At 36.3% G+C, this 14,466-nt stretch overlaps 1 protein-coding gene across 5 annotated transcripts in view; it reads left to right on the top strand.

Annotated features, from left to right (window-relative positions):
* LGI1 (leucine rich glioma inactivated 1) overlaps positions 1-8,156 on the top strand; it is a 29,495-nt gene extending 21,339 nt beyond the window's left edge. For all 5 annotated transcript variants that reach the window (XM_021539681.3, XM_021539673.3, XM_021539700.3 and 2 more), the window contains 6 exons: positions 519-590; positions 693-764; positions 4,829-4,900; positions 6,151-6,320; positions 6,733-6,897; positions 6,982-8,156. In XM_021539681.3, coding sequence (XP_021395356.1) covers positions 519-590; positions 693-764; positions 4,829-4,900; positions 6,151-6,320; positions 6,733-6,897; positions 6,982-7,799 — 1,369 coding nt within the window. In that variant the 3' untranslated portion in view covers positions 7,800-8,156. The remainder of the gene's footprint in view (positions 1-518; positions 591-692; positions 765-4,828; positions 4,901-6,150; positions 6,321-6,732; positions 6,898-6,981) is intronic.
* The last annotated feature ends 6,310 nt before the right edge of the window (positions 8,157-14,466 follow it).

Genomic DNA, 14,466 nt, shown 5'->3' with positions numbered 1-14,466 from the left:
TGAGTTCTTAAAAATAATTCTGACTTGAACACTGACTGAATTTAAGAGATTTTTCTTTTTTTTCACAGTAACTTTCAGTATCCTTGGGTTAAATACACTCAGAAGTTTAACTTAAGAGTTAAAGGATTTTCCTTCCTGCCAGTGTTGCAAATTCAACCTGATGTCAGGCTAACCAGCAATTTAAACCAAGACAATTTAAACCTCTGTAGTACTTGAAGATTTCATTGTTGTCCTAGTATATCTCCAGAGGCACTTGTACAATCCCATTGTTTTACTGGCATGATAAACCCACATTTACATCCCACAGAAGTCAAAGGAATTTTATCAGATGGCCCCAGTAGGCAATTGTTGGATCCTTCCCTTTGCACCACACTGTGGTGCAATATATCAGCCTTACAGTCCTATAGTGCTTGCACAGAAAAAAACATGCAACCAGGCAGTGGGAATTTGGCCTTGCTGAACCATTTTCTAAGCTGCTGATAACCTAATGGTCTTTTGTTTTGCATTTCTTTATGCAGGTTGTTTACGTCCAACACTTTTGATGTTATTAGTGATGATGCTTTCATGGGCCTTCCTCATCTAGAATATTTGTGAGTGGACAAAAGTGTATTTCCTGGCATTATTGAATAGAGTGGGTGGGCTTCCAATTTCCAGGCATTGCTTGACCAGAATCACTTTACGACCTGTTACAGGTTCATAGAGAACAACAACATTAAGTCCATTTCAAGAAATACTTTCAGAGGACTGAAATCTCTAATTCACCTGTAAGTAAAGTGATTAAATATATTACTTTGTATATTTAATATAGTAACTGAACTACTGTGTTGTTTAATTTCTCATTTTCATATATAACTTTTCACAGTTGTTTAAGTGGCATTAATAGTAATTTGATTAGAATATTAATCTTCATGTTTCCACACAAAGACTTCCAAACTGTGATATGTGTAGAAGGCAAAGACACAAACAGCTTCCAAGCACTACATGTTTGGCAGTAGTTCCCTGACTTTCTCTGCTTGGAGCACAGGGGATTTCCAGCTGAGCATGTAGGAGCAGGGAGGAGTATGAATTGGGAATCTTGGCACTGGATGAGGTGAGTCCCAGTTTGGGACTTGGAAAGGAGGAAGGGGGGAGCTGTGGTTAGGAATGTGAGAGGCTGAGGAATGGACCCACACCTCTTCCCAGGTACCCCAGTCTGACATGGATTCAGGAGAATATTACAGACATTCTTGGGACAGGCCATCACTGTCTGTGCCCATGTCCTCTGATGGAATAATAGTACACAGAAGAATTTGATTAAATCAAACTTGAAAACTCCCACCCAGAGCACTTTTAAATAGAAGACTTGCAACAAGATATATTTGTTACAACTTACTGATCTACTTCTTCCATTCTGCACCTGCCCTACTCTGCACCCTGTCCTCTCCTGCATGGGAGCAGGAGCATCCCACAGTCAGGACCTGTCATACACTGACCCTGGGATCTGCTTACCATTCCTTGTGTGCTGCTCAGCTCTCTGGCTGTCTTGGAAACATGGCCACCTCTTGCCCTCTGACGTGGTGCAGCCCCTTGCTGCATTAGCTGGGTGGGGAAATTGCTCCAGGGCACTCTGGATGCCAGTGTGCTGTAGAGCAATGCTCCCCGTGCCCTCACCAGCAGGAGCATTTCTCACACTGTGCTCAGTAGGTGAGACACACACTGGCAACAAATACCTGCAACATTTCACTGCAAACAAGAGTAGCTTCCTTGTCTCTGAGCTAGGAAGACAGTTTTTATACAGGCTTTTGTCTCTTATCTTACAGCAAGTTTATCTTTTAGCAATAATTTAATTTAATGAGGAATAAACTTTTTAAAAACAAAATACACACTATAAGAAAACAGAAAAAAAATACGAAATAAGAAAAGGAGAAAAGTCTGTAGTGTGCCTGACCCAGTTCTGAGCATCTGCATTCTGAAGCATGTCACGTGGTGAGTGTCATAGGCAGGGGAGGGCATCCTGACCTTTTGGCCTTAACATGATAACCTCTAAGAGGGTTTTGAAACAGGGCCATTTAACTTTTTCTTTCATATATTTTGACAGAGGAGAGAAAGGAGAGATTCCATTTTAAACAGTTAATGCATAAATATAATAGTTGAATTGCAATTCACCACATCTTCACCACCTAGTAAATGTACCATAAAACACTTTATGCTTACCCTTTCGGTCAGGGCAAGATTTACAGCTGGCTGGAACCAAGCCTACTGTGACCACTCATGTAGATAAAGTTACTTATGGAATGGCTCTAGGTCTGAGGAAGAGGAACAAGAGAGGAGAGGGAAAGAGGTACAGGAAAAGGCTGTGCACATCACATACCATCCACATTAGAGGTACAGGCAGAATTATGCTGTTAGGAAAAAAAGGTAGCTGGATAAGGCTGGTAACTTGGACCCTATCTTCAAAATATTTATGCACATGAATAACTGTATATACACAAATGGGTCCAGTACATTATTTATCATATTCATTTACTTATTTAGTAGCTGCTACTGCCAGTGAACAAATTGCTTTTCTAAAACAGAGGAAGGCACAGATTCTTCTCCACAGAGCATATAGTCCACGGCTAACATCTTGTCTTGCTGTTGCATTGGTTTCTGGGGATGCTTCAGGAGTTTCACAAGAGAAAACATATGCAAAAGACAGATCTACATTTGAGGAGCAACTGCCACTTGCATGCACATTTTTGGGACATAGATTTGTGCATCATGCTGCTATTGTCCATGGAGCACAATTCACAAAAACAATGAGAAATTCATGGAGAATAACTGCAAAGGCACCACTAGCTTAATCTGCTTGAAGAACCACTCCCCATCTTTTGGGGCAGATTGCATATACACATAAAGAATTATCATTTGGCACTCCGAGGCACTTTCCATTTAAGAAACAAGAGTCCTTGTGTACATAAAATGTATTAAAAATAGTAATAGTAAATGAGCATGCAAATAAGTTCTGTGAAGTTAGACAAGATGAACTTTGTTCTATTTATTCTATTTACTTCATTTTTGCAACATAAATTCTGGAATGCAGTAAGCTATCCAAACATTTTTACTTCCATAATGCAATTAACTTCAATAATAACAGTGTGTCCTTATTGTAAAAGACAGCCATCTAGAATTTATTATTGTGCAAAAGGATTTATTTTCCGGTCATAGTAAATTTAACAACAGAAAAATTTTTAAAAGATTGCATTTTTTTACTAATTTACTAATTTAATGTCCAAATCTTACAGTTAGCACTGGATAATTTCTATGCACAATACATAATTTTGATTGCATTGCTCTCAGAACTGTAATCATTAATTTAACTGCATGTTTGAGCCATCCTTTACTCATATATCCAAATACCACGCACAGCACTGTCTAGGCAAGACAGTGTTTTCTAATATGTAAGCATGCTTTTTAACAGTGGACTGTATAATACATACTTTTGATTCAAAAATTGGTAAATGCATAAGCCTTGCTTAAATTCTGTCAGTCATGTACCCATGGTAGTGGTGAACCACTCCTACTTCCAAGTACACCCTCTCCTTTAGTTTGCTATATAATAACATATAAAAACAATATATGCCATTAAACTTGTCTCAGCTTGCAAATCCACTCAGCTTTCTCCATGTGAGTTATCTGACTTTTAAAGAATTGCTCTGGAGCATAAAATTGCACGTAAGTGAAGCACATAGTACATTCACATATAGTGTTACAATCAGAAGTACTTTGAAAGTGGTGAAGTCAGAATGGACTAATGGAAGCATCCCCTATTTACTATTACTGATCAAACACTTATTTTGAAATGAGGCAGCAGACCTAGTACATGTGGGCTTGTTCTTGTACTTAAGTTTGTGCCTAAGTCTTTGCTTGGCTAGAGAAATCGTGGTTGATAAATAACACTTATGTTTACAAGGTAAAACAGAAGAGGTTCTAAATCTTACTAGCTACAGATTCTAACTGGGATCTTAATCAAGAATGATTTCTTTCCATTTTTGTTTCTTCTCATAAGTAATAAATAATTCTGTTAATTGGAAGAGGCATAGACTGTACCCTACAACATTATTATTTTTCTGTCATGCCCTCTGTGACATCTGAGACCTTTGGCAGACTCACAGAGACAGTCAGGCTGAAATGTAATATACTGTTTGTTCAAAGCCTGCTCACATTTCTTTGTCACTCTTGATAGCTGGAATACTCACTGAATTTAAACAAGTTTTCCCAACATTGAAAACTGGGAATTAATAACATTTTTTTGCTGGTCTAATACACTTTTATACATACACATGCACATGCCAGGAAAGCAGTTCACACCGATCAGCATTTTATTGCCTATTACTGCATATTTTCAAAAACTGTGAACTAAACCTAAGCCCATCAGCCCATATTAGAAAGATTTTCTTTCCAGAAGACATACAAGAAAGTGGGGAAATTGTAGTGATATGAGCACCATATATTAGGATCTCATAGGGAAAACATCAGTAGATCCAATCATGACTAATTATTTTAAAACGTTAAATGGTGTTGGCAAAATACCAAAGGTGATAGCACTTTTTACTCTGCTAAGTGAAGTAATGCAAATGCTGCAAGGCTGCTGAAGAGTGAGAAAACAGAAGGAGGCATGGCATTTTAGTGGAAGGAAAAGTCACAAAGTAAATGAGCTATTCTTACAAGCAGTATTTTAGAACTAAGTGCTGGAGAATACCAGTGTTCTTTGCCGTAAGTAAAAAACCCCACACAGTGTATTTCTATTTGCAAAAATGTGTAGTTTCATGAACAACTAGCACTAATATTGAAGTGTTTTCTTTTACAGGAGTCTTGCAAATAATAATCTCCAGTCACTTCCAAAAGACATATTTAAAGGCTTGGATTCTTTAACAAATGTGTAAGAAATCAATTAATTAATATTTTAATTATAATAGAAGTATAAAGAGATTATTTTAGAGGACATTCTGAGTAACCATTCAAACCAGCAGCCAGTAATGGATCTTGTTACTGGGTAGAGACTACACAGTATGAGTAGGCTTGGTTTTTTTTGTCTGCTGTTTTTGAGAATTTGTGATGGTTTTGAATATTCCACCAGTTATGAAGATAAGTAATATTGTTAGTAGTTATGTAAGAAAGCTGCATGTTCATTAAGATTTGGTGAATAAGAAGGGAGGATCCTTAGGGATGCATGAGAGACCAAGGCATGCAGGGAAGGTGGAAGATATTTAATGGAATAATATTTTAATGTGCAAGCAATTCCTGGGAAAGCTAACTTCTATCAATAAAGCATGTGTCTAAGTAAGTATCCCATACTAAATCGAATTGCAATCCAGATCAAAACATCAGCTTGTTTAAATATAAATATATATATATATATATATATATATATCAGTAAAAATACAAAATATAGATAAACAGATAAATCTTATAATTGCTTTAGTGAATAGATCCTGTTTACAATATACCAAATCCTGTTCCATCTGATCTGGGATAATAAGCTCAGAAAATCCTTTGCCTGCTCCCAGTGTTAGCAGGGTATGCTGAATTGCTAGAGCAGAGCTGCAGTAGTGAGATGTGGCCATGGGCAGCATATCTGGAGCATTACCTGGCAAGGCTGATCGTGGCCAGGTGGTTACACAGTCTGGTCCTGGCGCTCGCTGTTCCTGTACATAGGATCAGAAATCTGACTGAAGACAGCTGTAAAGCCTTAAACAGGACTCCTTTGCTTGTCTCTCCTGAAGCCCTAAATGAGTGTATCTAAAGGAGATAGTGAATACTGACTGGCTGACCATCAGGTTACATTAATTCCTATTTTGTTGTCTAGAATGCTTCTACTGAGAAAGGGTAATCCAAAGGGAACAGGGGTCATTAGTTTGGGAGGCTTTTGTCTACCTGTAAACTTGGAGAAATCGATAAAAATTTCTGACTGATCACCAAGTTAAGGTCTCCTTGATTACCTTAATATAATTAAATCTGTGTGGGTTCTGCTATGTAGATTTAACCATGGGTCAGGACAAATTAAGCCAGGAAGGCCTCAAGTGAGAAGAAGCAAGAGGGCACATGTTTAACAAGAGCCTGTTTTGTTGTTCTCAAAAATAAATACATTACCTGACTGCTTATTTTCAGTGCATGATTTATTTGTTGTAGAGATCTTAGAGGCAATGCATTTAATTGTGACTGCAAACTGAAGTGGTTAGTGGAGTGGCTGGGCAGCACCAATGCAACTGTTGAAGACATTTACTGTGAAAGCCCACCAGAATATAAGAAGCGCAAAATCAATAGCCTCTCTCCAAAAGAGTTTGATTGCATTATTACAGGTAATGTGCCTCAAATTATTTAATCTTGTTAAAGTCAAAGCTGTAGTTTTTCATTCTAGAACCCATTTTTGCAGGAACACTCCATTCTGGATGGAATTTCTACTAAAATCAACATTAACTCTGCTGGTCTAAGTGTGACATGGGAATCATTTGGGAGCAGGGTCCTATATTTCAGTATCTACTCAAACTTAGGATGTTACATAATGCTTTGGAAAACTGGAACATAAAACAGTACCCTTTTTATTGAGGAAGATTGAAAACGAAATTGCAGTACTCCTTTATCAACAGAAAAATTTGACTAGTGATGAAATACTGTAATTTGTAATAAATTGGTATCTGAAAAGCAGATGTTTTTTTCAGTACAGTATGTCAAGTATCTCTGTAATTATCATCTGTTGTGTGACATTTGCAGAATTTGAAGTTTATCAGTCCCTGCCATACCAATCTCTGTCAGTAGATACCTTCTCATATATGAATGATGAACATGTGGTTATTGCTCAGCCTTTTACTGGAAAATGCATCTTTCTTGAATGGGACCATGTGGAAGTGATGTTCAGGAATTACGACAACATTACAGGTATGAACACTGCTTGACAAATAACATTGCAAAAAATTATCCAAAAAATGGTACTAATCCTGTTTCTTACTTTTGTTTTTATAGGTACTTCAACTGTTGTGTGTAAGCCTATAGTTATTGAGAGTCAGCTGTATGTCATTGTCGCACAGCTGTTTGGAGGCTCCCACATATATAAAAGAGATATTTTTGCTAATAAGTTTATAAAAATTCAAGATATTGAAATCCTTAAAATCCGAAAACCCAATGACATTGAAACTTTCAGGATTGCTGAAGACTGGTATTTTGTTGTTGCAGACAGTTCAAAGGCTGGTTTCACCACGGTTTACAAGTGGAATGGCAATGGATTTTATTCCCATCAGTCTCTGCACGCCTGGTACAGAGATACTGATGTGGAGTATCTTGAAATATCTGGCAAACCACATTTAATTCTGTCAAGTAGTTCACAAAGACCTGTAATATATCAATGGAACAAAGGAACAAATGAATTTGTTAAACGGTTTGATATTCAAGATATGGAAGATGCATATGCAGTGAAGCATTTCAAGGTGAAAGAGGATGTATACATTTGCTTAACAAGATTTATTGGGGACTCTAAAGTAATGAAATGGGGTGGTTCAGCATTTCTGGATTTACAAAGGATGCCATCCCGAGGGTCAATGGTATTCCAACCACTTCAGATAAATAATTATCAATATGCCATTCTTGGAAGTGATTATTCTTTCACTCAAGTCTATTATTGGGATGCGGAAAAGGCAAAATTCGTGAAGTTTCAAGAATTAAACGTGCAGGCACCAAGATCTTTCATACATGTCTCCATCGATAAACGAGATTTTCTCTTTGCTTCAAGTTTTAAGGGAACTACATTGATTTATAAACATGTCATAGTTGACTTAAGCGCATGACACTCATAATTCTGAGATTACATCAGACTTTCTGCCGTAAGCGGACAAAATGAACTAAATGCATGATGACTCTCTTATCTTACTTCCAAATGAATGCCTTTAAAAGTTGAGATTGCTAGAACAAAGTATTACTAGTATCTTCATCTTTAATTGTCAAGTCTAGTGGTGTTGGAAGTTGCATTTTTTAACAAAAAGAAATTAAATTAACTGTTATTTGCATCCACAATATGTAAATACATGTGCAACTGCATCTGTTGCTATAAAGAATATTAAGATGTACTTTTCCATTTATTTATTCACCTGTTTGAAACAACTGCCAAATAAAATGTTTACATTTTGTGTCTTTCACATTCCAAATATTATTTGCAGGTGATACTTTTTATTTGTGTATATATTATACACATATAAAATAAAGCCAAGAAGGCATATTGCCCAGTGCAGTGTTGTACTGCATAGAAGATGCACGAAAGATCAGGTGGGTTTTACTAATAACAAGAAGTTCTTTATAAAAATACTGCATTGAAACACAAGCCTATAAACTATCACCTGGACAATCCTTGCACTTATGTAAAGCTTCACTGACTTAAACAGAACTCTAACCAGACAAAAAGAATTCAGTTATCTAGATGTGCTTGTAGGATAAAGGGTTCAGTTATGCACATCTAATTGTAGGATAGGCCTTTGTACTGTGTATAGCTATTTCTAAAAATCTAAAATCAGCTTGGCAGAAGAAAAGACAAGGTAAAGGTCTGTGTTTCTTCACCTATGCTGAAGCAGTACAAAACAAATCTCTTGTACAGCACTGGGGCTGTTACTGTGCTGAAAGCTAGAAGCAAAGCTTATTTTTCAGCTAGCATTATTTTTATAGCTGAACTGTCACACATCACTTGCATGAATTTTGTATCCTTGTCAAGTCTTTCCACTGGAATTGCAATTATTTAGTCTCCAATGAATTTATTCCTTATTCTGAATGAAGCTAGCAAATGGGAAGTAATTTTTTTCCACAACCCTGCAATGAGTCTTAGTACCAAGTACTTTTTAAATTCAGGGAACTTTGAATGTGTCAGGATAAAGTCAATTTCTATAGTGTATACTACTCAAGGGAAGCTAACTATATCTTAAATTGTGCCAAATCTGAATGTGGCATCAAAATCCATTGCAAGCTCAAAGTTAAAATAGTCTTTTGTTTACATTCATCTAGTGCACCACTTGCGAGAAACCTACGCTGATGCTAAAGATGATTCGGTGCAGCTCAGGAAGAAAGCTCAAGTTTATTTTAGAAACCTTTCTATTCAGATAAGTTATCAAGCATTGTGCTTCAGTGCCATCTTTAAAATAGATACATGAATACTGTGTTCATTTCTAGACATTTCTACCATTCACAGATGTTGACTGGTGAATAAAACTAATAGTACTGTGCATGTCAGCTGATCACATGAGCTGATTAATGTATATTTAGGAAGCCAGTCCTAAACAGTATGCTTCTGTAATGATGAATGGAAATTTTTTATATTTAATATTATTTGAAAAGAAAAAAATCTTACCTGAATGATACTACTCTAGTAAGTTAAGTTTTCGGATACCTTTTTATCCATAGCTGCATATGCTCTGCTAAGCATTTGGCTTAATAACTACCTATTCCATAAGTATTTACAATGTGAGTAGAAAGATTTTAAACTATGTTTCACAGCTGAAACATCCAAAATGTTAATTAATAAATACATTTCTAAAAATCATCATTAAATAATCTCTTTTTTGGCAGTTTCCTTTATTTGTCAAACCATATTTCCTTTATATAGTTTTAGCTGTTAAATGAGCATGATTTCAAACCCCAGATGAACCCAAATAATATTTTTTATTATTTCTCAATGTTGGCTGCACATCTGTGATTGCAAACTCAGTTTTTCCATTTCTTCTTCAGTGCCCTTTGCATGGGAAAGGAATGAAATACAAAGTCATGAACTCATCTCCAATCTACCAGCAAACCATTAAGTTTTTTTCTATTTCTTCTTGTCTCCTGTTTCAATCTTTTACTTAAGGTCCTATTGAATTATGTGCACTGGTTTTGATCTGATTTTTCCCATTATACTTGCCTACATGCACTCTCTATCAAATTGTAAAGATAATGGCTATGCAACCTTCTCATTATGAACATATTATAAACATCTGGCTGAATTTAAGTGGAGTTGGAGAAACTTGCTAATCTGCTACAATATTTATTTACAAACAACATATTGCCTCACAGTGTACCTTGAAAAAGTTACATCTCATGGAAATGTGTTTCAGAGCCAGCCAGCTATGCTGGCTAAGGCTTATGCTATCATAGTGCTATGATTGTCCTCCTGAGTTAACCTCATTCTGAAATTATGTGTCAGACTTACAGGAACTCACTGTTACTCCTGGGTTTAAAGGAGAAATTTAAATGCCTGCAAAGGTGTGAGTCACTCGAATTTTACATTCACAATACATATAAAACTAGCCATGGTACAGTGAAGGGTATCAAGGGAGCAATCTGCTGGAGAACACAATGGCCGTATCAGTTTGGTTGTTCCTTCAGAAAACTTTTTCCTGTAGTCAAGCACCAGTGATTTGGGAAGTTCTTAATGCCTGTGTCATTTTTGGGAGGTCAGCTAATTACTATAAAGTGCTGAATATAAACCTGTTTTCTTTTGAAAATCCCTTTCTCTAGTTCATTATGTCAGGTGGATACTCACAGGGACAACAGCCAGTTTCTTCTTGTGTGACTACAGTATTTCTTTGTACCACATAAGGAACTGGGGTATTTTTAGAACAGAACGCATAATCCTTAACGTAGGAGAGCGTAAAGGCTCTTTAGGTGGCTCCCTGTGCTGTTTCTTCCTGATTTCAGAGACTGGGCATTTTAACAGCTCATCTGAGCATAAAGCTAAGGCCTATTGCATCCTGTTTCTCTGCTCAGTACTGCTGATATCAGTGGAAGAGTCAGAAAAAAACTAGAACAGAACCTTTTATCATTTATACATTGATACTTTTAAAAAATGCTGTTTAAAAAAATATATTTCTTTCAGCAAAGTCTGTGTTACTCGTGGCTGACTGGCTGTCTTCTGTAGTTGTAATGGATTTTCTAAACTCCCTCACTGTTTTGTTTATGAGTGACAGAGTATGTAAGGTACTAAATGTATTACAGAAGGCAGTATTGAAGGTTATTAATGGATACTGCTGATCCTTGATGCTGCTTAGTCATGTTAATGTATAAGACAGAAAAAAAGAACATTAATGGAATAGTATTGTATTCCTACAACTACTTCATTAGATTTTTAATAGAGCACAAATATAAAGGAATATGTACCTCTCTACTTGGGAAGAGATATATAAAATACATTCAGAATACCTGATACTATACCATGTGTAGCTTTTTTTGTCTATTGCAATGCCTAGGACTTGCAGTTTTTTTTGTTTCTGCTTATTTCAAAAAATATTCCAAAATGCAGTCTTCCTACTAAGAAAGAAATTCAGTAAGGAAATATCCTGTTGTGTAAGGTAACAGAACAAACAGAAATGTATTATTGGTTTGCATTTAATTTTAATTATAACTTCTCCTAAATATTTTAATTTTAGAACTTTATTTGAAGGGGTTGTAACAGCCACTTGAAGTATGCTTGAGGATGGGAAACAATTTTTAGCATGGTTAATAACATTATATTCTTGGATATATTCTAGTGGGAAGCTCACTAACAGCTGTATTTATGTATACAAGCATTAAAATATATTGTGTTAGCATTCAATGGAAAATAAAGAATATTTAAACTATAAAAGTAACAAAAAGTCCTCAGACTGACAATAGCACCAAGAGAAAGCAAAGAAGTCAGCATGCCCAAAATGTTACAACTAGGAACAGAATAGAAGCCCACAGCAAGTCTCAAGAGAGCAGAAGTTTTCCATTTCAAGGAAGCCTTTTCCTTTCTCTGAAACAGGTAATGCGTTTCTCCACAGTGGGGAACCCTGAAAATGCAGATAATCACCCAATTCTTGCAAAATGCAGTAAGAGGCTTACAAACTTAATGCACGACATCCATGATCCTAATATGTGGATTTTTTTTTCCTTTTGACACCTCTCTGCTACTTTGTGCCGTGGTGGCACAAAGTGAGTGGTGAGTATGCTACCACCCACTGAAAGGGCCAGAGCCCTGCCAGGGCCAGACAGAAGTTAAGCCAGGTTCAGCAGATGGAAAATGCAAACCCAAGCACTCAATTCACTCAGCTGTTAATGCCTCCCCCAGTGCCTAGCAGGTTTTCTCTCTGATTTGTTATACATATTGCCAACAGTTCCTACTACCTTTCATATGCCTGCAAGCCTTCCCCTCTCATTCCTGCTGATCTGGAGACCTAAGTGTGGTAGTAAAGCTGTGATTTAGACTCCTATTGATTAGAAGGGCTGAATGTGTTTCTGTGGCTGGGAACTCATTGATAAATGTCGAGGTCTTGGGGAGTTCAACTCCTCCAGACCGATCTGCGGTACACTGCCTGAGTTACTGCTAATGGCAACTTTTCTTCCTTACTGATGACTCTGAATTCTAATAGCTGGTGTTACAGGCATGTCTCTGTTTATAGTTCACTTAAACAAAGTGCTCAGAGGCAAACCTAACCCTATTTCTATTCAGGAATTTTCCTGAAATGAACTGTAACTACAAAGACCTCCAGTGTGCTATACAGAAGTGGTGTTGTATTTGTGCTTTGAGACTTTGAATCGCTCCAATTAGTTATGGTAGTGTAATACTTCTGTCTTCAAATTTGTTACAGTAGAAAGCAATTTGCCCCTAAATATGCATATTTATATTCATATAATTGTTTATTTATACTCCAAATAAATGGAAATGGATGACAGCAATAATTATGTTACTGTTCCCAATCTCCCATTCATCAAATCAATTTCTGAATTCTCAAAAGTTGTTTTCAACTCAGCCTTACTTTATTCTTCCTACTGAATTATTTCAATTGAAAAAGGACTTTCTGACCCATTCTCCCTTCCTGTTCGAAGGCCTGGATAGCAACACCAGTATGTTAGCAAGTTGTCAACCTGCCCAGATGGTGAGCATCCAAAAATGCTGAAAGAGCTTCAGAATAAACAGGCTGATCTGCTAAGAATACATAGTCCTTAATTAAAAATCATTAATGTGCAAAAGAACTAGAAGTAACAAATATTATACCTATTTTTCTAAAAGGTTAATGGGATAAATAACCAGTGAGATTTCAGGCCAGTAAGATCCATATTTATCTGAAATTATAAATGAAAATGAAGTGTAAAATTTCAGGAGAATTTAGGTAACTAAGCAAGTGGGACAGGATGACTAGTGAAGTTGAGGGTCCAGAAATGCAAAATACTAAACATAGGAAAGAAATGCTCGCAAAGTTTAAAATTAGCAGTAAAGAAAGTCAACTTGACATTGTTGTGAACTCAGAAAGATACTGAACTCAATATACAGCAACAGGAAAGAATAGATAACGCTACCACATATACAGGATAATAGGGAGAATACAACACTACATGTCATGACAAATCACTACTGTTGCCTTATTTGAGATACTGCATGCAGTACTAATGTAGCCATCTCAAAAAACTCTGCAAGGTAATTAAAGGCTCAGAGAGATGTGGGAAAATTCATTGAAGGTGTGGAACAAGATGGCACTTGACACTATCAAATGCCAGCCATAAACCAAAATACCTTCTCCCACAAATTAAACTGTGGCATTCACTCTCATAGACAGTGACATAGGGGACAATAATACAGAATTCAGAAAGTCAAACATGGATAAATTACATGAAAAAATTAATTCTATACTTTTAGTACCGAACAAAATTGCTCTTTATTAGGGAAGACTCTTTGCACTTTTGTGAGAAACATCTGGCTGTAACCATTTTAGATGAAAAGCCAAGCAGCTGGATAACGAATATGCTCCAGTATTGCATTTCCTATTTTCAGTTCTTGAGACATAGTGCTCAGAAATTAGCTCAACTTTGTTGCTGAGGTCCACAAAACAAAATATATAAGATATACATATGACACAGCCATTCAGAAGCATTTACAATACTGAGAATATGAGCATAGAAAAAATTTGTAAGATACCAGCAACATAGTTCCTTGAAATTATGTCAACAATTAAAAAATTTTGGCAAACAATTTGCAAGCACTTGAGAATGTAATTGCACAACTTAGGCTGGCTTCAGCTATGTAATTCATGACAGAAGTAGATTCCCATGGGAAGAACAGAACTCAGCTTTTTATAAGCTTATTATTAAGCTTTGAATATTAGAGCTGTAGGAATATTAGTAGCAAAGTACCTTATGATTAAGCAGGTAATGGTATTGTCCTGTGAGGGAGTAATTTCTAAACCACAGGAACAGATCAACAATTTTGGAAAAACAAACAAACAATTCCCATTGTCACAATTTCCAAATAAATGTGTCATTTGAAACCCTTATCCTGCTCCCTTTTGTCCCCCATATACAATAAGATAAAGATGCTGCCCATTCAGGAAAAGCATCATACATATGTGGCTCCAAAGTGTGAAACAAAGCAAGAAAAATGATAAATCTGGAACAGAAAGTTTAATTGCACATGTGAATATCTAAATTTTCTGATATACAGATTACTACTAAAAGGAGAGCATCCTTTTAATGTTTACACTT

The sequence above is a fragment of the Lonchura striata genome, chromosome 7 (genome assembly GCF_046129695.1).
Source record: "Lonchura striata isolate bLonStr1 chromosome 7, bLonStr1.mat, whole genome shotgun sequence".
NCBI classification, from domain to species: domain Eukaryota; kingdom Metazoa; phylum Chordata; class Aves; order Passeriformes; family Estrildidae; genus Lonchura; species Lonchura striata.
Note: the sequence above shows the minus strand (reverse complement) of the source record. Positions and strands in the feature narration are given on the sequence as shown.